At 52.1% G+C, this 22690-nt stretch overlaps 1 protein-coding gene across 1 annotated transcript in view; it reads right to left on the bottom strand.

Moving 5' to 3' along the window:
• nbeal1 (neurobeachin-like 1) overlaps positions 1-22690 on the bottom strand; it is a 48107-nt gene that overhangs the window by 400 nt on the left and 25017 nt on the right. Inside the window, 43 exon segments of the mRNA XM_061225733.1 lie at positions 1025-1160; positions 1677-1825; positions 2233-2394; positions 2632-2748; positions 3308-3402; positions 3889-4061; positions 4539-4648; positions 4922-5011; positions 5252-5368; positions 5592-5689; positions 6641-6758; positions 6935-7044; positions 7322-7452; positions 8240-8380; positions 8946-9070; positions 9292-9387; positions 9478-9579; positions 9680-9813; positions 10055-10203; positions 10682-10808; positions 11458-11582; positions 11759-11916; positions 12261-12410; positions 12498-12721; positions 12724-12783; positions 12786-12801; positions 13155-13207; positions 13210-13372; positions 13374-13443; positions 13969-14086; positions 14089-14148; positions 14598-15068; positions 15114-15185; positions 16058-16144; positions 16523-16621; positions 16624-16681; positions 17141-17218; positions 17220-17300; positions 20073-20229; positions 20321-20423; positions 20572-20731; positions 21912-22045; positions 22313-22484. Coding sequence (XP_061081717.1) covers positions 1025-1160; positions 1677-1825; positions 2233-2394; positions 2632-2748; positions 3308-3402; positions 3889-4061; positions 4539-4648; positions 4922-5011; positions 5252-5368; positions 5592-5689; positions 6641-6758; positions 6935-7044; positions 7322-7452; positions 8240-8380; positions 8946-9070; positions 9292-9387; positions 9478-9579; positions 9680-9813; positions 10055-10203; positions 10682-10808; positions 11458-11582; positions 11759-11916; positions 12261-12410; positions 12498-12721; positions 12724-12783; positions 12786-12801; positions 13155-13207; positions 13210-13372; positions 13374-13443; positions 13969-14086; positions 14089-14148; positions 14598-15068; positions 15114-15185; positions 16058-16144; positions 16523-16621; positions 16624-16681; positions 17141-17218; positions 17220-17300; positions 20073-20229; positions 20321-20423; positions 20572-20731; positions 21912-22045; positions 22313-22484 — 5349 coding nt within the window.

A 22690-nucleotide genomic window follows, 5' to 3' on the forward strand; every position in this document is an offset into this window, starting at 1 on the left:
GGAGGGGGACAGGACAGTGCAGGAGGAGGAGGAGGAGAAAGAAAAGATGAATTTAAAAAGAGGGAAAGAAAAAAAGAAATTGGAGGAAAAGGGGGGGGGGGGGGGGGAGGGGGTGATTAGTGAATGTTTTGGTCAGGCTCGGGACGGTCCAATCACAGTGCTGCGAGCGAGACCAACACAGGAGAGAAAACTGGAAACTAAGAGAAGAGGTCTGGCGGGTGTATCACAAGGCAGGATTACAGAGTCAATGTGTTCACAGTAAAACCCGGAACAGCAGCCGTGTTCCTGTTTTCTGGGTTTTACTCCAATTTATCGAGTGAACTCAGTAATCCTGCTCGTGATAGACCCCCCTGAAGGAGATTATCAGCACTGCTAATCAAGCTTATCAATCAAATATAAATCAACAATTACTCACAGCTTCATAATCACAGCCAAAATGGAGGCAACAAAGTATTACTCTATGTTGCATGTGTGTACTATACAATATGTATTCTTATTGCTAACATGAACACTGCATTCCCTTATCCTGGGGGACATAAACATGTACACCAAGACAGACAGCAATGATGAGTAAACGATGTACACACAGGTATACTGTACCGTCACCACAACATGAAAACATGTACCATTGGCAGCCGCTGCAGCCAAATCCAAGGACAGGCTCCCCCCAAAAGGCTATGCACCGAGGCTTAAGGAGCTTAAGGCTAAAGAAGCCTCTGAGCCAATCACTGCAGGGTGGCTACATTCAGCCTTGGAGAGCCAGACCATTTGATTGGATGACTTAAGTCAGTGAATCACAAATCGACAGAATAAGGTAGCAGTAACTCCCGTAATCGGGTTGAGGACACCTCACCCCGCGCCCCTATCGCCGCAGCGCTCAGGGCGGGGGGCTGAACACCAGTTTTTCGCGAAGGTGCATGAGGCGGGCGGGAGAGCGCACTCGGAGGGGGGCCAGCAGGGGCGTGTCCATGAGGGGCGTGCCCTCCAGACTCTGGGCGATGTAGTTTCTGAGGGAGCTCTTTACCTCGGCCGGCTTGCCCACGCCTACGATGATCAGCTTCCCGTCCTGCAGCCCCACCAGGGCGTGGCTCTGCTCCTTGGTGACGGAGACGCAGTGCACGGGGACGCGCATGGCCATGGGCGCCGCGCAGAGGGCCAGGCTGCGGGGGGCGACAGAGAGCACGTCACCCACCACACTGAACCCCGAGCAGTGGGGGGCTGCATCACTCCACACCCCGCTTTTAACCTGCAGCAGACCCTCAACTCCACTAAACCAGCCAGACTGGAGTCAGCGGAATCATATTAACCTTAAGCTGGCGTTGTAGGAAAAGAAGAACAAAGAACGTTCAAAGTTCAAATAAAATAACTTGATGTTGAATTTTTCCTGTAGTTGTAAAGGGGGGAGGCAGTGCAGCTGTAAAGGGGGTGGGGGAGGCAGAGCAGTTGTAAAGGGGGGAGGCAGTGCAGCTGTAAAGGGGGTGGGGGAGGCAGAGCAGCTGTAAAGGGGGTGGGGGAGGCAGTGCAGCTGTAAACGGGGTGGGGGAGGCAGTGCAGCTGTAAAGGGGGTGGGGGAGGCAGTGCAGCTGTAAAGGGGGTGGGGGAGGCAGTGCAGCTGTAAAGGGGGTGGGGGAGGCAGTGCAGTTGTAAAGGGGGTGGGGGAGGCAGTGCTGGGTTACCTGTAGAGATGGCGGATGGACAGGAAGCCCTGCTCGCTGCCCAGTACGATGTACTCCCCGGACACGCACAGGTCGGTCACCTGCTCCTGCAGGCTCTCCGTACACAGGTGTTTACCGTTCACAGAGTACACGTGAAGAGCGTTCTTATCCTGCCACACACAGCAAAAAATACAGGCTAACTACACGGCTTCGCTCTGCGCTGTCTGTTCTGGGAGAGAGAGGAAGAGCCAGAGAGAATGGAAAGTCTGGCAAATACACTTCCTCTTCCTACTGGTACCCGCTGAAATGCGTCCGACTTTCATCTTTGACCCCTCTCAGGTAAGTTTCAGTATTTTTCCCATAATTCAGTGTGGTAAATTTTAGGATATTGTACCAGAATTATGGTTTTATTCTCTAGTGATTTCTAACACAGATTGCGGACATCAACCTCCACTAAACACTAAATCATGCGATACATAATTTCTCCTTAAAATAACCGGTGTGTATATTTGATGGCTGATTTAGGGTGCACAGCGGGTGTCATACCCGCTGTAGGCAGTGAGTGGTTTGCCCTCACCTTGAGCGAGGCCTTGCCCTCCACGCAGGTGTGCACCACCAACCCGCCCTCCCAGGACACGGCCAGGTGCAGAATGGACAGGGGCAGGGAGCTCTCGCAGGGCGGCCGCAGGGAGCGCGTGTACTGGCCTCTCCGGATGGTGTGGATTATCACCGTGCCATCCTGCCCCAAACACACACAGGCGCTCATGAGGATATACGTGCGCGTGTGTGTGTGTGTGTGTGTGTGTGCGTGTGCGTGTGTGCAAGTGTGTCCTCATCAGTATTCAAAAAGTCACGTGTCCTCACTATGTAACAGAAACAATGTGTGTGTTTGAGTGTGTTTGAGTGTGTTTGAGTGTGTTTGCATGTGTGTGTGTGTGTGTGTGTGAGTGTATGCGTGTGTAAGAAACAGCAGTACCCTTGATCCTGACACAGCCATGTCCAGCTCTGTGCTGATGCTGACGCTCACCACCTCATCCGTGTGTCCGTACAACACCTGCACTGGTTTGGGGCACAGGCCCACCGGAGCCCCACCCTGCAGAGAGAGAGAGAGAGAGAGAGAGGGTTCCTTCTCCAGTCTAGATCTTCTTGCTGATTTTGCTCCAAAAAAAAGTTGTTATTGTCATCATGCTCATCTCACCACCCACTCCAACTATTGGAGGCCTGATGTGGACTTGGACACATCTGAATTTGAATTTTGTGGCCCATGCAGCATAGTGGTTAAGGTACTTCACTGGGACCCAGGTTGGTGGTTCGAGCCAGGATGAAATCTACACAGCTGTTGGGCCCTTGAGCAAGGCCCTTAACCCCACATTGCTTTGGGCGGGGGGAGGGGGTTGTCTCCTCCTTAATCTATTTACTTAGTCTAGTCGCTTTGGATTAAAGCATCAGCCAAATAACATGTAATGTTATGTAATATAAAGAAACCAATTACAATGACATGCAAAATTAATCCCAACTGTGTGTGCATATAAACTGTGGTCATACACAAAAATAAAACAGAATTGAATTGATGTAGTAAGTGAACAGCAAGCCTGACTGAGCTTTATGTGCTTCTGTGCACAATTTATTAACTGTGACTGAGGGCCACACACCTGCTGCAGCACCTGCCACACCATACAGGTGGTGTCCCGCGAGCCTGACATCAGGTGGATGCCGCAGTAGTCTGTCGCCAAGCAGGTCACTATGTCTGCAGGAGGAACAGCCGTGAGTACAAGTCAGAACGCACAGCCAACACAAACACTGATCTCTGAACAGGCCACCACTGACGGCAAGAGTGCTGCATTGTTGTACGAAGATGTTCAAACCATACCCGTGTGTCGAATGTGCTATCATTAGCAATGTTGTACGGAGAAGTCCATACCATAACCATGTGCTGTATGTGCTAACATTACCAATGTTGTACGGAGAAGTCCAAACCCTACCCATGTGCTGTATGTGCTAGCATTAGCACAGCTCAGACCGTGCCCATGTGTGGGATGTGCTGGCATTAGCATTGACCGTACCCATGTGTGGGATGTGCTGGCATTAGCATTGTTAGACCGTACCCATGTGTCGGATGTGCTGGCATTAGCATTGTTAGACCGTACCCATGTGTCGGATGTGCTGGCATTAGCATTAGCATTGTTAGACCGTACCCATGTGTCGGATGTGCTGGCATTAGCATTGACCGTACCCATGTGTCGGATGTGCTGGCCCACTGTCTTGCCCTTCAGCAGGGAGGTGACCCTCAGGCTGTTGTCCCAGTGACCCCCGCTGAACAGCAGCTTCCCGTCATGTGACACCACAAACAGCCGCGCCGTCACCTCCACTTCCGGGGAGAAAGGCCCGCCCAGGAAGCGCTGGGTCCTGCAGGGAGGGGAACAGGGAGCACTTCCTCAATACAGTTTGTTTTCAGTACGTTTGCCTGACTACTGAAATGTTCTTACCCCACTGGCAAATCCTCAATTGAGTCAAATGGTCTCACCTTAATTGCCAATATTTAGCAATATTTAGCAAAAAGGTAAATACAAATCTAAGACCAAAGTGCTTGCTCAGATTGACAACTGAGTTACACAAACGGAGAACAGTGTTAGTCTCCGGGATACAAAAGTGTAAAATGACCAAGGCAGAGACGGCCCATTTATAATCAATAATCAATAATATAACAGATGACCAAAAACCAACAAGTGCACAGGGGGCAGGGTCAGGCACCTAGAAGTCACTGAATGGAGAGATCTGGCCGGTGTGTACCAGTGTACTGACCATCCTGTACACCCTGCTGTGCCAAATACACCCCCTACAGGCAGAGAGTAGCATGGTCCTCGCTGTGAGAGGTAGACTCACTTGGGAGTGGCCACAGTGGGGTCTTTGATGAAGGTGAAGTAGTTGGAGATGTTCTTGTCGTAGGGCAGCCATGCGTGTGCCCCCATCAGGCCGTTCTGACTCAGAGTCACCTGGGGAGCACGGGAGACACCTGACGTCACCATCGCACGCTGACCAATCACACAGAGTTACCCACAGCGCCCAATCACAGATTTGCATGCAACAACACAAATAAACAGTGAAACTGGAGGTTGCAGATTTTAATCCATGGAGCTTAAGCCTTCGGTAAATTGTAAAAAGCTGTATTAACGAATACATTGCAAATATATAACCCTTGTTAAGTCAGAATGGACACGAGTGTTTGTCATAATAACCATAAACGGGACAGTAAAGTAGGGACTCACCAGTGTGTCAGGGCTGCCCTGGGTGATGAACGAGTGGGATTGGTTTTTGGGAACCATGGCCTTGACCAGGGGCACATTGTCACTGATGCCCTGGAACAGAACGGCTCATTCAGCTTATATTTGGAGTAGGAAGAGACTGCATCCTGTCAACCTTGTATAAGGGACTGTGAACCTGAATGAGAACTGTCTGGGACTCGTCAAATGTTTAACATCAAGGTCACGAAATGTAAATGTTGTACGAAGAAGCGTAACCTACTGACTAAACCCACCCACCAATCAACCCCAACCTAACCGCACGCCTATCAGCCAATGGCGAAGCTGGAAGCACACCTCCACAAAGAAGGACTTGAGCTCGGTGAGGTGCTCGAAGATGCTGAGGGGGCAGGAGTCGAGTCTGGCCTTCTTCTTCTCCGCCTCCTCCAGAGACAGGCGCACCGGGTGGGGCTCCTGACGGAGGGAAAGGGGGTGCACAACGTCAAACCCCTCCACCACGGGCACCGTCCCGTACACAAGACACAAGTCTAAAACTGCATGGATGTGTCCATTTAACATTCGGTCGTACTTTCATTTAAAATGGACATTTAAAAAGGACACAAGCTGAAATGCAGTGACTTTTATATAGACTCTTATCAGGTGTATTGTTTGGGTCGGTCCCGTTTGGGCAAGGTACCTTGAGCAGCTGACAGGGCGTCTGTCCGAAATTACTGATCATCCCCTCCACGGCCTTGCGCTCCTTCTCGTCTGTGATGGCGTCCAGGTCCACCGCACCTGCAGGGGAGAGACCGAGCATGCAGAGAGATCAGAGCACAGCATTCTGGGATAGCATGGGGTGCACCACAGAGGAGGAAGGAATTACAGCAGCCACGGCTGTGTTATTGTGTCTGTACCTTCATACGTGCGGTAGTGTCCGTACCTTCATACGCGCGGTAGTGTCCGTACCTTCATACGTGCGGTAGCGTCTGCACCTTCACACGCGCGGTAGTGTCTGCACCTTCATACGCGCGGTAGTGTCTGTACCTTCATACGTGCGGTAGTGTCTGTACCTTCATACGCGCGGTAGTGTCTGTACCTTCATACGCGCGGTAGTGTCTGTACCTTCACACGCGCGGTAGTGTCCGTACCTTCATACGCGCGGTAGTGTCTGCACCTTCACACGCGCGGTAGTGTCTGCACCTTCATACGCGCGGTAGTGTCTGTACCTTCATACGTGCGGTAGTGTCTGTACCTTCATACGTGCGGTAGTGTCTGTACCTTCATACGCGCGGTAGTGTCCGTACCTTCACACGCGCGGTAGTGTCTGTACCTTCATACGCGCGGTAGTGTCTGTACCTTCATACGTGCGGTAGTGTCTGTACCTTCATACGCGCGGTAGTGTCTGTACCTTCATACGCGCGGTAGTGTCCGTACCTTCATACGTGCGGTAGTGTCTGTACCTTCATACGTGCGGTAGTGTCTGTACCTTCATACGTGCGGTAGTGTCTGTACCTTCATACGTGCGGTAGTGTCTGTACCTTCATACGTGCGGTAGTGTCTGTACCTTCATACGCGCGGTAGTGTCTGTACCTTCATACGCGCGGTAGTGTCCGTACCTTCATACGTGCGGTAGTGTCTGTACCTTCATACGCGCGGTAGTGTCTGTACCTTCATACGTGCGGTAGTGTCTGTACCTTCACACGTGCGGTAGTGTCTGTACCTTCATACGCGCGGTAGTGTCTGTACCTTCATACGTGCAGTAGTAGAAGACATTGAGTGCCTCCACGGCTGCAGGGCCTCTCTGTTTGTAGCCGAAGATCAGATCGAGCCACTCGTGCAGGTGGGTCGACACGTGCTCAGACTCCTGAGACAACACACAGGGACTGGATCAATAACACGGCGTTCGACATGAATAGAGCACGCAGGGAGACCGGGTGAACCCGCAAGCAGGACAGCACTCCCGTGGAGCCGATCCCCCAGGGGCAGGGCACTTTAGCTCTGAAGGACTCCCCAGGCCGCTGAGAATGAGCTGCATCTCACCAGGGCTTTCCTGTGCTTGTAGATGAAGTCCTCGGGAGACTTGGCCCATTTGGGAAGGATGACGTCACTGACCCTCTCCTTGGAGATCTGGAGGCGGCCCAGGTCGAACTCTACAGGAAGAGAGAGGACACAGGAGGACTCTGTAAGAGTGCCTGAAGAGGAAGAGGAGGAAGAGTCCGACATATAGAGAGATGAAGGCCTCTATGAGACCTCTATGAGGCTTCTTCTGAGCGTGCCACTGCAGTGTCTGTATGGAGGAGAGCAGTAAACTGCACACACAGTAAAGGTGATTACTGCAGACTGCCCTGGTGTGTACTGAGTCACTGGGTAACCAGTCACATGGGTGTTCTACATTAATGTGTGCCGCAGTCAGCAGCACTAACTTACCATTCTGGTTTTCCAGGAATTCGGGAAAATAGAAGAATTCTGGGATGAGCTCCTTCACATCATTGGGGTTGTCCATGAGGGTCTGCCAGGTGGCGGGAATGGAATGGAACTGCCGATCCGCACAGTCGAACCTGGAGCCACAGCAACGGGAATGGGGTTTTACACAGTGGGTGTCACCTGAAGAGCCCCATAAACACAGGCTGCTCACTCAGCCAACCAGGATCCTCCATATCACCATGCCCACGACCCCACTGAATCAGGATACAAGCTCACCAACTGCTCTGCTTCTGCTCAATACTCAAATCCCCTATCTGGAAATTCACAGATAATGCACTGTATACCCATATTTTTTCTTCCTCAATTTCACCAATAGTATTCAGAACATTTAATATTCTTTCCTCATTTTTGGTAAGTCCTCCAGAAAAGAAATAACTTCATGCATGCAAGAAAACACATGGGCAGATACATGTATTATTTTGTTTAAGTTTGGCAGGACTGTCAGAAGCCACCTTCACACCAGCAGACTGGTGCTGTAAAGTCATGTTTTTGTTGGCCACTTATCTATGGCCGTCTCTCACCTGAACTGTACACATCAAGAAGGGACATAGTCGTAGTAGCTTGCTTGGCTAACCAGCCAAGAATGACCTGGTAGCAAGCTAGCAAAAGCCCAATATTGAGCTGCTGGCTCTCAGAGGTGCAGGCACGGTGCAGTCCTCTGCCCCACCCAGCCCACACCCCCCCCCCCCACGCTGCCCCACCCAGACAGACCCCCCCCCCCCACTGCCCCGCCCAGCCCACACCCCCCCCCAGCTGCCCCGCCCAGACCACACCCCCCCATGCTGCCCCGCCCAGACCACACCCCCCCCCCCCCACGCAGCCCCGCCCAGACCACACACCCCCACGCTGCCCTGGCCGTACCTGCCGCTCTGCAGCTGGATGTGCAGGGAGGTGAAGGGCTCGACCCGCAGCAGGTAGTGCATGACCCCGGCGGCGTTGGAGTAGTGGGTTCCGTAGTGGAACCTGTCGATGGTCCCTGTGGGGTCCTCAAAACTCTCATATCTGCAGGAGGGACACAGGAGCACCATTACACACACAGACACACACAGACACACACAGACACACACAGACACACACAGACACACACACACACCATCCCCGCAGACTAAGATATTATCCCGTGTCTGTTTCAATACAAATGCCAGCAAATAAAAAAGGTAATGAAAACCTACAAACACTTTAACACAAACACACACAGACACACAGACACAGAGACACAGAGACACAGAGACACACACACAGACACAGAGACAAACAAACACACACACACACACACACACACACCAACTCACACACACACACACACACACACACACACAGTCACACACAGTCACACACACAGAGACAGACAGACAGACAGACACACACACACACACAGACAGACACACACACAGACACACACAGTGACACACACAGTGACACACACAGTGACACACACAGAGACACACGCAGAGACACACGCAGAGACACACGCAGAGACACACGCAGAGACACACGCAGAGACACACGCAGAGACACACGCAGAGACAGAGACACACACAGAGACAGAGAGGTCAGGAGCACACACTTCTCTCTCACGGCCTTGGCGTTCCTCTCGTTGACGACGGCGATGGGCTTGGACAGGTCCCTGAACACCCGCGGGTCAGAGAGGTCCAGCTCCTCAGAGGTGTAATCCGTCAAGATCCAGGGGAACTGTTCATAACAGAACGAAGAAAGCTTCCTCCATAAATCCTGGAGTCATTCTATTTACAAGCCAGCATTTTTACACACTCCTCACTCACTGAACATTCACATTTGAACTTGCTCCCAACTAACTGTTTTCCATTTCCACATCACAACACATTCTCAGCCGCTCTTGTCATTCACGGTAGATGACAGTGCAGTTCCAACAGCGGCCAGAGGAGGGCGCCTACCACAGGATACTGCGCCAGGTCGTTGTAGGTACGCCCTGCGATGGTGTTGAGCTGGATGAGGTAGTCAAAGTTGGAAATCTCCCTGTTCACCCATTTCTGAGGAAGAGGAGAAGGAGGATAAGTCTACAGGCACGCTCCTCTGGGGGGAAACGGTGAAATCTATCCACCTGACAGCTGACTCCTGACCTGAGTGAGCCCGGAGGCCTTGAGCAGCTCCTGAGGAGAGCGCGTTCCGTGCAGGCTGAGGGAGCGCAGCAGCAGGATACGACTGTACACCTTGTTCCTCGCCTGTCAATCGAAACACAAGCGTTTACACGGCCCCGGCCCAGCAAGCCGCCTTGCTCTGGGACGAGCGCATTTTCTGTAAAACGGACGAGGGGGGAATCACCTCCTTCTTGAAGTTGAGGAAGTAGTTGGTCTGGTCGATGAGGAAGATCTCCAAGGCAGAGCGCCGCAGGTTGTACCTGCGCAGGTGAATCTCGCGGATCTGCGACAGCGGCCACTTGAAGTCATAACCCACACCTGGGCCAGACGAACACGGTTACAGTCAACACCCAGGGTCCAATGAACACAGCCACAAACACTAAACACAATATCCCACAACTAAGATCAAGCAAACGTGACTACAACCCACAACTGCAACCAGGTAAACATTATCAGAACAACCCCGGAGACAGAATAAAAAAGGGGATTGCTTCAGATAAGGGGTACCAGCATACAGCAGCGTCCCATAAGCAGCCATTGCTCCCCCCTGCTCTCGTACCCTCCTCCTTCTCCGTGCTGCTGTCGTAGAAGTAGATGTGCTGGGTGGTGAGCTCCAGGCGGCCGGGGCTGACGTCCATCACGGTGACCATCTCACAGTCCTCCCACAGAACCAGCTTCTCCCTCTGCCCCGCCTCCTCAGCCTCGCTCCTGCCACGCACACACACACACACACACAGACCAAGGCTTTACCCCTCAGGCGAGCAGTGCTGCACTAGTGAACTCTACCCACACACGCACACACACGCACACGCGCACGCGCACACACACACACACACACACACACACACACACACACACACACACACACACACACACACACACACAGGCTTTACCCCTCTGGGCGAGCAGACCCACACACAAATCTCCCCACATTTCCCAACTTCCTCCCCACTTAAGGTTACTCAGGCTAATTTTCCTCTGGTGTATAATAGGGCAATAGGAACCAATAGAACCAATTATTTGCTCCAAAAAACAAATAATTATATTTACTGAACCATGTGAATGGTTAACGTTTCGACCGCAATGGTCAGCAGTAAACTGCCCACATGGTACAATCACAAGCATGATTGTTTTTTTGGAGCGCGTGTGCAAGTCCCTGTGTTCCCGTGACGCTGCTGGTACTCACAGGTTGTTGCCCCCGGCGGGGTCGTCCTCAGGCAGCTCCAGAGTGTCGTCCTCCAGGTCGCTCACCTTCACCTGCTTCACCGCCTCCAGGAGCAGAGACTGAGAGCACACCTGCAGCTGCTGCACACCTGAGGGGAGCAGGGAGCGCACTCAGTGTGTGTGTGTGTGTGTGTGTGTGTGTGTGTGTGCATTTGTGTGTGTGTGTGTGTGCATTTGTGTGTGTGTGAGAGAGTGTGTGTGTGTGTGCGTGCGTGTGTGTGTGTGCGTGTGTGTGTGTGTGTGTGAGAGAGTGTGTGTGTGTGTGTGTGAGAGAGTGTGTGTGTGTGTGTGTGTGTGTGCGTGTCTGTGAGAGTGTGTGTGTGTGTGTGTGCGTGTGAGAGAGAGAGAGTGTGTGTGTGTGTGTGTGCGTGTGTGTGTGTGTGTGCGCATGTGTGAGAGAGTGTGTGCGTGTGTGAGAGTGTGTGTGTGTGTGTGTGAGAGAGAGTGTGTGTGCGCGTGTGTGTGTGTGTATATGAGTGTGTGTGTGTATGAATGTGTGTGCGTATGAATGTGTGAGTGTGAGTATGTGTATAAGACCGCATCGCCTAGTAGTGTGTCTGTGAAGGACTTTGAGATAAAAGTTGCCTTTTACATACAATCCATCATCAGTTCAGTGTGTGCCAAGTTTAGCAGAAAATGCCCATATGTATGATGCCCTGTGTTAAGAATGTGGACTGAAACCAAGGGCAATAGCAGATGAAATATAACCATGACTGAGTGGAGACTCGGCGCTCTCACCCAGGTTGTCCCTCAGTGCGCTGGCCTCGCTGTGCGGGTCGAAGTTGTAGTTGCGCACCAGTTTGAGCCGCATCCGCGAGTAGTTCTCTGCGCTGGAGACGCGCCAGTGCATCTCACCCTGCTGCCTGCAACACACACAGACACAGACACACGCACAGACACAGACACAGACACAGACACAGACACAGACACAGACACAGACACAGACACAGACACAGACTGTGAGTCCTCCTCTATCCCATAATCCCCCACCCAAGCGAGCGTTCATGCGGTTTGTTGTTCAGGCCCCCCCTGCGGTCACCTCTCAGCCCAGGGGCCCCTCTCGCACACCAGGCTGCGCCGCGATGCCTTCCACTGCCTGAGGATGGCGCCGTGCTGGCTGTGCAGCTGCTTCAGCATGCTGTTGTAGCGCAGGTTCTCCTGGCGGCCGCGCCGAGAGTACGGCTCCAGGAACTGCTCCTGAGGGGGGGGGGGGCAAGAGCAGGAACTCAGAGACTGAAGAGACCCACACAAGCCAACAACCGGGGGCCAAATATATCACTGTTTGGAAACACTTTTCTATGCTCTACTGAGCTTGTCTGGTGTATCAAAACCTATGAAACACTCTCAAAAAGTGCAAGCCCAGGCCTCTACATCAGATTAATGAATTAATCACCAGGCAAGATCAATCAAGCACAGAAAAATATTTGAATCCAAAATAATGATGTATTTGGAGCAGATCTGCAAGCCCGACCCTCTCCAGTACACTCTCCTGTGCGCAGGCGAGAGGCAGTGCTTGCTCTCACGCAGCGCTGGGACCTCACCTGGAAGCGGATCTTGCTCTCCCCGCGCTCCCTCTCGCGCCGGTGCAGGCTGACCATGAAGGCCTCGAAGCAGTCCTTCCAGAACAGAGCCATGGACTCGTGGCCCTGGCTGAACATCTCGATCTCATACTGCTTCATGTACGGGATGATCTGGGGGAAAAGAGGGGCCCCTCCCGTTACCTCCGCTTACTTCACGTACAACACCGATCGCCGATCCAAAGCTGTGTGCGCACTCACATATTTGTCCAGGTAGACCCTCCACTCCGGGGAGCTGCAGTACAGCTGGAAGTCCTCGAAGAAGGAGGGCGAGCCGTTGGTGTCGGGCAGCGAGGGCAGGTGCAGCTCCATGTACAGCAGCTTGTGGATCTTGGACAGCAGCGTGCGTAGCAGCGGGATGAGGAAGGAGTACGTCTCCGTCTGCTCCCGCACCGAGCGGCTCAGGATGCCCTCCAGGCTGCCAGCAGGTAGCAGGCCTCGTCCTGCGTCTCCACGCGCTTGGTCTGCAGGATGCCGTTCAGCTTGCCGCGGCCATGGCACACACCTGGGCAGGGACACGGGTTACAGCACAGGGGCGCACGGTTCAGAGGGTAAGAGATACAGGCACACGTGTTGTGGGTGTATTGTTGAGATGTAGTGAGATGCATTGTAGGATATGTAGTGAGGTGCATTGTGGGACTTTGTGAGTTGTCCAGTCCTGTGCATTGTGGGTTGTGTAGTGGTGTTCAGGAGGAGCAATGTGGGACATGTAGTGAGGTGTATAATGAGGTGCATTGTGGACATGTAGTAAGATGTACAGATGTATTATGGGATGTGTAGTGAGGTGAGGTGAGGTGAACTGTAGGACGTGTAGTCAGGTGGGCCGAGAGGTGCATTGTGGGACGTGCAGTTTCTCACCTGCATGTCGTCCTGCGCCATGAAGCCCAGCAGCAGGCGGGTGCCCACCTGGAGAGCTCCAGCCACTGCGTCCCTGAGGTGTACCACACCATCAGGCTGTCCATCAGCGTCACCGCCTCTTCCAGAACCTTCTCGGTCCACAGCGCCGGGTTCACCAGCCCCTCGGCCTGCAGGAAGTCCTGCAGCATGTGCAGCAGCCGCACCGCGTTCTCCCGTGTGCTGCGGCAACATGGCCGCCGTGGCCTCCCGGTTATCCGACACCGCCCACTCCAGCATCTTCTCCAGCAGGCTGGGGGGACAGGCACATACACGCACACGCGTGTGTGAGCACACACACATACACGCACAGGCGTGTGAACAGATACACAAACAGGATCTTATGTTTCAGTAATGCCATTTTGGAGGGAGTTAAAATTGCCATCTGTCATACATTTCATCATCAATACTGATGGTAATACATATGTTCATATGCAGACATCTTGCCCACTGCTGCAAAATGAACAGGAGCATGGCAGCTCATTCTCACACATTACACAAGGGTGTTTGTAAACATAAAAATACAAACACCAGGTCAGTTACTTTCATTAATAATTAACAACACCAAAAAAAACGGCGGGTATGGAGGTCACTGACATTACTTTGCCGGGGCGATGCAGATACTTTACGCTCTGCGTGTACACAGAGGCCCAGGGATAAAGTGACCGGTTTAAATGAGTAATGGATTACAGAGCAGCTCAGACTGGGAGGGGTTGAGCTCTGAGGGTTAATCCAGTCTGCCGGACCGCGGCGGGCGTAGCGGGATTAGCCGCGCGGCGCTACCTCAGCTTGATGTGGTTCCACGGGCAGCAGCAGCTCGTTGGCGGTGCCCAGCTTGGTGAGGGCGGAGAACACCTGACCCCGCTCCAGCCAGGCTGTGTCATCAGAGCCCTCACCCCCCTCCACATCACACACAGCACCACCTCCAGCAGCATGCGGCACAGCTCCTCCTCTGTCTCTAGGGGGAGACACACACACACACCGCATGTACAACAGGTGTATACACATGAACACGCACGCGCACACACACACACACACACACACACACACACACACACACACACACAAACTGGCAAACACACATACAGACACAGGCATGCACAGACACACACACACAACACGTACATAGACGTGCGTACACATGCGTACACGCACACAGACACACAGACACACATACACACAGACACACAGACACACAGACACACAGACACACAGACACACACAGGGGTCAGTGCAGGGAGAAACCACTCATATCTTCCCAGCACTCTGAGGGCTGCCAGTAGGGTGTCAGCAGTGCTGTGACGATGCGAGACCTCCACTCCCCCCGATTACAGTATGACCTCATCAGGGCAGCAGCTCTGCTTTGGCTCTGCCAGTGAGACACAGGAGTGACCTCTGACCCCTCACCTCCAGGCTGCTGAAGGACCTCCCCGAGCGACAGGTCGTCTCCGAACAGAAAGCTGTCCTCCAGGGGGGCGGAGCCGGTGGAGACCTCACGCTCGGGGGCGGTGCCGGGGAAAGGCTTGGCGGTCTCCAGGGGCGACCGGCCGTGCTGGGCACGCTCCCGGGGGTCTGGCTGCCGCTGTCCCCCGCCTCGTAGAGCCGGGCCTGGGTCAGGTCCAGACTCAAGTCCCCGGCTTTCCCGGCCCAGGGCTTGGGCCCCGGGGCGTCGGCGGGCGGTTCCCCCAGGGACAGCAGCTCCAGGCTGTCCACGGAGCCGGCTTGTCCCCCGCGCTGTCCCCGGGTTCCCCCCTCTCCTCCTCCCCCGCCCCAGAGCCTCCAGGAGGGCCCGTCTCTCCAGGGCGGGGTCGGGCCGGCCCCCGCTGCTCCTGCTCAGCTCCAGACTGGCCGTGCTGCTGCTGTCGCCCCGCCCCCCCGCTGGCCCCTCCCCCCCCCGGCGCGCGCAGGAACAGCTTCATCAGCGTCTCCTGCCAGCAGAGCTGCCGAGAGATCTGCAGCGCCGCATCCTGCTGGGACTGTAGGAGCTGGTACAACTACAGAGAGGGAGAGAGAGGGAGAGGGAGAGAGAGAGAGAGAGACAGAGAGAGAGAGAGAGAGAGAGGGAGAGGGAGGGAGAGTGGGAGGACGAAAGGAAGAGAGGGAGGACGAGAGGGGACAGAGAGAGAGAGAGAGCGAGAGAGAGAGAGAGAGAGAGGGAGGAGGAGGAGGGGGAGAGACAGAGAGAGAGAGAGGGGACAGAGAGAGAGACAGAGAGAGGGAGGACGAGAGGGGGAGGAGAGGGGAGAGAGAGAGAGAGAGAGAGGGAGGAGGAGAGGGAGAGAGAGAGACAGAGAGAGGGAGGAGAGGGAGAGAGAGAGACAGAGAGAGGGAGGAGGAGAGGGAGAGAGAGAGAGACAGAGAGAGGGAGGAGGAGAGAGAGGGAGGAGGAGAGGGAGAGAGAGAGACAGAGAGGGAGGAGGAGAGGGAGAGAGGGAGAGGGGGAGAGGGGGAGGGAGAGGGAGGGGAGAGTGAGAGAGGGAGAGGGGGAGGGAGAGAGAGGAAAGAGGGAGGGAGGGAGAGAGGGGGAATAAAGGAGATGGAGAGAAGGGAATAAGGGAGAGGGGAGAGGGAAGGGGGAGGGAGGTAAACGAGAAGGAGAGAGGTGGAGAGAGCAAGGGAGAGTGAGAGACAGGAAAAAGAGCAAGAGGGCGAGAGGGAGGAGAAGATTGGGGGGGAGAGAGGAGAGGAGTTAATTTCAATCCTGATGATTTCCTAATTATACACTTCCTACTTTCTGTTCTTATTCTTGTATTACTCCCAGCAGGCACTAAGGATTACAAATCAGATCTCCCTTCTTTTCAGAGATCTGAAAGGGCACACGGAGAGGTGTGCGTATGCACGTGTGTATATAAAGCGTGTGTTCACCTTTCTTGCACACTTGCAGACGTACACTCGGCCCGGCCGATGGGTCAGCTGTACCAGGGCCATCAGGTCTTTATAGTTCACCACTGCGTCTGGGGTCAAAGGTCAAACAGCAGGGTCAGACAGCATGCATCTAAACATGGTTACCTGCACAGTCATCATCATCTTCACCAGCAAGGACCTCAAACCCTAATCAGTGTCTCTTCAATGCCACCTGCTGGACGGCAAAGCCCAACAACATAACTTCCTGTGTGGGTCACATGACCAAAAGTCCCCTGCCCACTCCTCCATAATTGGTCATCAATGTAATTATTGAATTATACTGACAGGAACTGCATCACCAGATTGGTGGGTCCTGTAGAAGCAGTAAAAACACAGTAGTGCTGAGCCAATGTAATGGCAGCTGTGGCTGGGAGCCTGAATATTGCGCGTGATTGGAGGGTTTTGGGTTGTCGTCCTGCGTGGCTCACCTGCAGACAGCACCTGGGTGAGCAGGCACCTGACCAGGGTGGGGGTGATGCAGGGGTCAGAGAACAGGAGCGTGAGGCCAGAGTACCCCACCTCCCTAGCTTCAGCCTCTGCTTACTCTTCTCATAAACCCGGTCACAGCGCAGCATGCGCTCGAACAGCTACAACACACAATGACCCGTATGAGCTCAAACACACGCACACACTACCATATGAGCTTACACACACACACACACACACACACACACACATACTACCCATATGAGCTCAAATACACACGCGCACACTACCCATATGAGCTCAACACACACGCACGCACACACTACCCATATGACCCTTACACGCACACACACGCACACTACCCATATGACCTTACACGCACACACACGCGCACACACGCGCACACACGCGCGTGCACATGAGTATGAGTTTAAACACGCAGTATATACGGCACACATGTAAGGGGAAAGTGTTCAATGCAGAGTGTATGGTGTGACACAGTGCATGTATAGAGCACGTATCACACAGTGCGTTCAGTAAAAGTCTATAATGCACAGTGTATAAGACACATGCAGGTGTACTGACAGAGCGTGGCGCACACTGCCCGTACACAGGCTGACCTTAAAGACCAGCTCTCTCAGCTTGTCGGAGTGCTTGCTGTTGAGCAGCGGGCCGTAGCAGGTGTCTGCGGCTCCGGGGTTCGAACAGCAGCAGGAAGAGCTGGTCACGCGCCGCGCTGGTCTGCAGCAGGGTCAGGAGCAGCTCCAGCATCCCACACAGCTGAGGGAGAGAGGAGAGAGAGAGAGAGAGAGAGAGAGAGAGAGAGAGAGAGGAGGGAGGAGGAGGAGGAGAGAGAGAGAGAGAGGGAGAGGGAGAGGGAGGAGGAGGAGGGAGAGAGAGAGAGAGAGAGAGAGAGAGAGAGAGAGGGAGAGGGAGAGGGAGAGGGAGAGGGAGAGGGAGAGAGAGGAGGAGGAGGGAGAGAGAGAGAGAGAGAGAGAGAGAGAGGGAGAGAGAGAGAGAGAGAGAGGGAGAGAGAGGAGGAGGAGGGAGAGAGAGAGAGGAGGGAGAGAGAAAGAGAGGGAGAAAGAGAGGGAGAAGGAAAGGGAGAGAGAAAGAGGGAGAGGGAGAGAGAGGGATGGAGGGGTGGAGGGAGAAAGAGAGAGAGAAGGAGAGGGAGAAGGAAAGGGAGAGAGAGGGATGGAGGAGGAGAGTGAGAGAGAGGGAGGAGGGGTGGAGGGAGAGAGGCAGGAGGGGTGGGAAGAAGAAGGGAGAGAGTGAGGGTTACTTAATTGCCATGCCAATAAATCCTACTTTAAGAGATTCAGGGGGTTGCGTTGGAGTGAGACGGACAGAGTGACAGATTAATGTTGTCCGGTACGTTTAACTCTGGGGATGTGGTCGATGGCCATCAAGGTGAAAGCTTTTCTGCTGAGCAGCTTGGCCGGATGGACTATCTGAGATATAATCATGTTAAAAACTCCTTTCCATTACTCAAGCCTTTTGCCACGGCTACAGATCAGCATAACCTCAGGAAGACTGAAGACACGCCCACACGCACAATGGTCCAATCAAAGCAGGCTTGTGCGGGGTTTCAATGCAAAGTGAAGCTGGATTCCAAAAACATCATTATGTGCAGGGCTGTCAATCACTGATACATTTTAATCAACAAAACCTTCACACAGCAAAATACTTATGATTGGTTAACCACAGTAAATTGTTAACCAAGAAAGGACAGCTCCACCCATTCTGCAGTTCAAGACCACTTCATAGTGTTCCACTTCATAACACAAGAAAAATAGGTCTACCTAACTTTTAATTAAAATTTTGTTTCATAAAATGGTGATAAAAGTTTGTTTGATAACCTCATTTTATAATCAATACTAACTATCTATTCCCACCTACCTAGCAAACTAACATACAATTTTGCAGTGAGGTTATTTTGTGCATTATTATGGGGCTGTAACAATGTACGCATGATCTTGTGAGTAATTGGCATCAGATTTCCTTCATTAGAATAGACAGCTGTACACGGGTCTGACCAGGCCAGAGAAAAGGGTCATTTCACCTGTGCAGATCCGACTGTGGCTGGCAACAGCAACGAGAAGATCAAAACAGCAAAAAGGTTTCATTTTATCAAATACGCAAATACACGTTGCATAACACCAGATAGTTCTAATTCTGTAAAACTACAGAATTAGACGTAATGCTGGGACAAATTCCCGTTTGATCAAAGCGGAGTCATCTTAAAGCACCACCGACACAACAAGAAAAACCCTCTGCTGCTGAAATCAGCCTGAAACAGAGGCAGTCATGCAATCCCTGCAAGAGTCATAAATCCAGCAAATACCAGCACAGCGATTCTGAGGAGGCCCGGCCAACCACAGGCCAGGGTCCAGAGTCTGATTCACTGGGCGAGAGCAGAACACACCAATATTTTATATCATATCCTGTAAGCATATTTTCCGAGCATGAACAGATTAGTCTCTGAAAGGCCAATTCTCTAAATGCATGAAATTGGTTTCAGCGTGCCGGCTGCAAAATGCAAAATGTTCTTTCGATCCTCTCTCCTGCTCACATTCACACAATCTTTTCCCGTTTCCTGTCCCAGAGGAACACGGCACAGGCACACACTGACTGGCATTCCATGTCAGCTCAGCCGGTCCTTCAAATAAACAGGAAACTGCATTTTTTTGCTTCATTTAATCAATAAGGAAGATTCTATACATCTGTCCATGACCCCCTTGTAAAAGAGATGTGATATCTCAGTCAAGTTTCCTGGTGAAATAAAGGTAAAATTAATAAATATTGAATTTTCTTGTATTTTGTTTGTTTTGAAATGACCCTCGGTTAATATGCAATTTTTTTACTTTGAACAAGTGATTATGATGCGATTGATCAAATACAAGCGTCCCACCTGCTCAAGCCTAAATGCTCCGTGAACGTTAATCAAATGTAAATGCTCCAGCAGGGGTCTCCTGAGGGCCACAGTGATGCTGCACATATCCCGCTAATTATGATTCATGAGGAAGAGAAATGTTCTCATTTTCCTCACAGCTCGAATAAAAACACGTTTTCTTGCCAAGAGATATGATTTCAAAGCTGCTGAAGTACCATTATTAAAGCAATTTGAATTTGAAGCTAATGGCCTTTGATCTAAGAAGCCGAGCAACGCAGAGAGAGCCAGATCAGCCGGAATATTACAGAACATAGCTGCAGCAGCTTCTGTTCATACTGTAGTATCCTCCACATGAATGGAGCTAAAACACAGCAGCTATTAGCGAACAGGCTAATCTAATGATCAAATCGCTCTCTATCCTCAGCATTTAAACTCACAAAACTCAGTCTAAACATATTCTTATGTTTTTACAGCACTTTAAATCAATGCAAGTTTGGTGGATAAATTCGCTGCTTGTTTTGCATTTTCAGATAAAACACAAACGGTGCCGGTGACATTGTTTATTCAGCAGTAGTTGCACAAGTGGGATAACTGGGCGCACACACACACACACACACACACACACACACACGCATGCACACGACCAATCCCCTCACCTGTTCCTCGTCACCAATGGCTGCCATGTATCCCAGAATGCTCTGCAGCTCGTCCTGGGTCACGCCCTTGCTGATGTAGTACTTGAGGAGGCCGCAGAGGGAGGCCCGGATGGTGCGGACGTCATCCTCGCTCAGGTCCCCCTCCCGGCTACCGCTGCTGCTGCACGGAAACAAGCGCATCCCATAATATGTCACACCGCTGTGATCGGCTGGCGCTGCGCAGGGCATGCTGGGAGATGGATGCTCACCCGTAGTAGAGGCGGATGGTGTCCAGCAGGAACTGCACCCCGTATTTCTTCCTGAACTGCTTCCTGCTGTCCTTAATGATGGTGGACATGTACTGGATGTGACCTTCCATACAAACCAAAACACATCAGCCGGGCTGCATCACATCCCACTAACAACCAAATGCACAAGGGGTTTCAGTAAGAGTAACATACACACGCACGCACGCGCACACGCACGCACACGCGCACACACACGCACGCACGGCCCTCACCGATGCGCAGGGGGAAGTCTCCCTGGTTCCAGATGGTGAAGTTGAAGAGCAGGTGTGTGTGTAGCTGCTGCAGAAGCTGTGTGTTCTTCTCGAAGGTGACCTGCTCCACCAGCAGCTGGGCAGAGACCAGCACACTCACATCCACCATACTGGCAGGCAGCTGCACAGACACAGACACAGACACACACACACAACACAGAGCGTATGAGATGTATTGTTAGTAGTTACTGTAGTAGTAGTTAGTAGTTAGCGTATGATCTGTATTGTTAGTAGTTACTGTTATAATTTCTGTGCTTATTCATGTTTGCAATTCATATTGATTGTCTAAAGGTTTGGCTTTGCTTACTTATTCATTTTATTAATTTAAAATATATTTTATTCCAGTGTGTTAATCATACTGTACGTCACACATGAAATTGTAATTGTTGTATTCATTGAATTGAGAGCAAGAGAGAGGTAGAGGGTTTCAGGGAGAGAGAGAGAGAGAGAGACACATTTCAAGCCAGTGCAAATCACATTAGCATTTTGGCCACCACCTTCCAGGATGAAAACATTTGTGGGAGTTGTGGGAACTGCTGACAGAGATAAGAAGAGGAGAAAGAGAGAAAGAGAGAGAGAGAGAGAGAGAGGAAGAGAGGGGGAGCGGCTACAATGAACAGGAAATGAGAGTGAGAGAGGGGTGGGAGAGAAAAGGGAGAATGAGATAGAGGGACAGAGGGGAACAAAGACTGGGAGAGGGGGAGAGAGAGATGGGAAAAGAGAAAGGAAGAGAGGCAGAAAGAAAGAGGGGGAGTGAGAAAAAGAGAATGAGGGAGAGAGAGTAAAGGAGAGTGAGAGTAAGGGGAGAAAGGGATAGAGTGAGGGAGAGAGAGCAAGGGGAGAAAGGGAGAGAGAAGCAGAAAGAGGGAGTGAGGGAGAGAAGCAGAAAGAGAATGGGAGAGAGAGTGAGGGAGAGATAGAGGCAGAAAGAGAGAGTGAGGGAGAGAAAGGGAGAGACTGAGGGTGAGATAAAGGTAGAAAGAGAGTGAGGGAGAGAGAGGCAGAAAGAGTAAAGGAGAGAGTGAGGGGGAGTGAGAAAGGGAGGGAGAGATAGAGGCAGAAAGAGAAAGAGAGAGAGTGAGGGAGAGAGGCAGAAAGAGAGAGTGAGGGAGAGAGGCAGAAAGAGAGAGAAAGTGAGGGAGAGAGGCAGAAAGAGAGAGAAAGTGATGGAGAGAGGCAGAAAGAGTAAGGGAGAGAGTGAGGGGGAGTGAGAGAAAGGGAGGGAGAGATAGAGGCAGAAAGAGAGAGAGAGAGGGAGAGAGAGGCAGAAAGAGTGAGGGAGAGAAAGGTCGTGCTCTGACCTTCTGCAGCAGGGCTCCCAGCGTGGCCACTCCGTGGGAATGCAGCAGGCTCTCCTGGTTGATTGGATGCCTCTGGATGAAGTGCTTTATCACCAGCAGGAAGGTGGCAACCATGTTCTTCTCCAACCGTGCTTCTGAACCACACGCACACACACATTTATTCATTAAACAGAAAACACGCTTCTGAACCACACACACAAACACATTTATTCATTAAACAGAAAACACGCTTCTGAACCACACACACAAACACATTTATTTATTAAACAGAAAACACGCTTCTGAACCACACACACATACACAAATTTAATTATTAAACATAAAAACATAATGTTAAAAATGGGGAAAAGGCCTCTCCATGGGTCCCACTATGGGGAGGGGGCAGAGTACGGGGGACCCACCTGATGCCCTATTGGAGGGAAGGATGACCCAATCCCCCTCAGCCGGCGTGGCCAGGTCAGGGGTGATGAACTCTGACCCCAGGGGTTCGGCGGTTTGGTCAGGGGGCAGGACGGCCAGCTGCTCCAGGATTGGGAAGAGCACGGGCAGCCCCCCCACGCAGTTAATCATGTCCTGGGAAAAGGCAACAGCGAGCGTGAACAAAAAAATACAACTGGTGTTCAAGTCCAGGCTTGAAACAGTGCTGGAACCTCTCTAGTCTTCCACCCTTCACTGATCACAAATATGTTATCAGAGCGTTCCAGAAGTCCGAGTGGGAATTTTCCATTCCAAAAAACCTTCTCTTCAAAGGGTGAGAGTTCGTTAAAAGAATTAAGCAC

Source organism: Conger conger, chromosome 17 (genome assembly GCF_963514075.1).
Source record: "Conger conger chromosome 17, fConCon1.1, whole genome shotgun sequence".
NCBI lineage: Eukaryota > Metazoa > Chordata > Actinopteri > Anguilliformes > Congridae > Conger > Conger conger.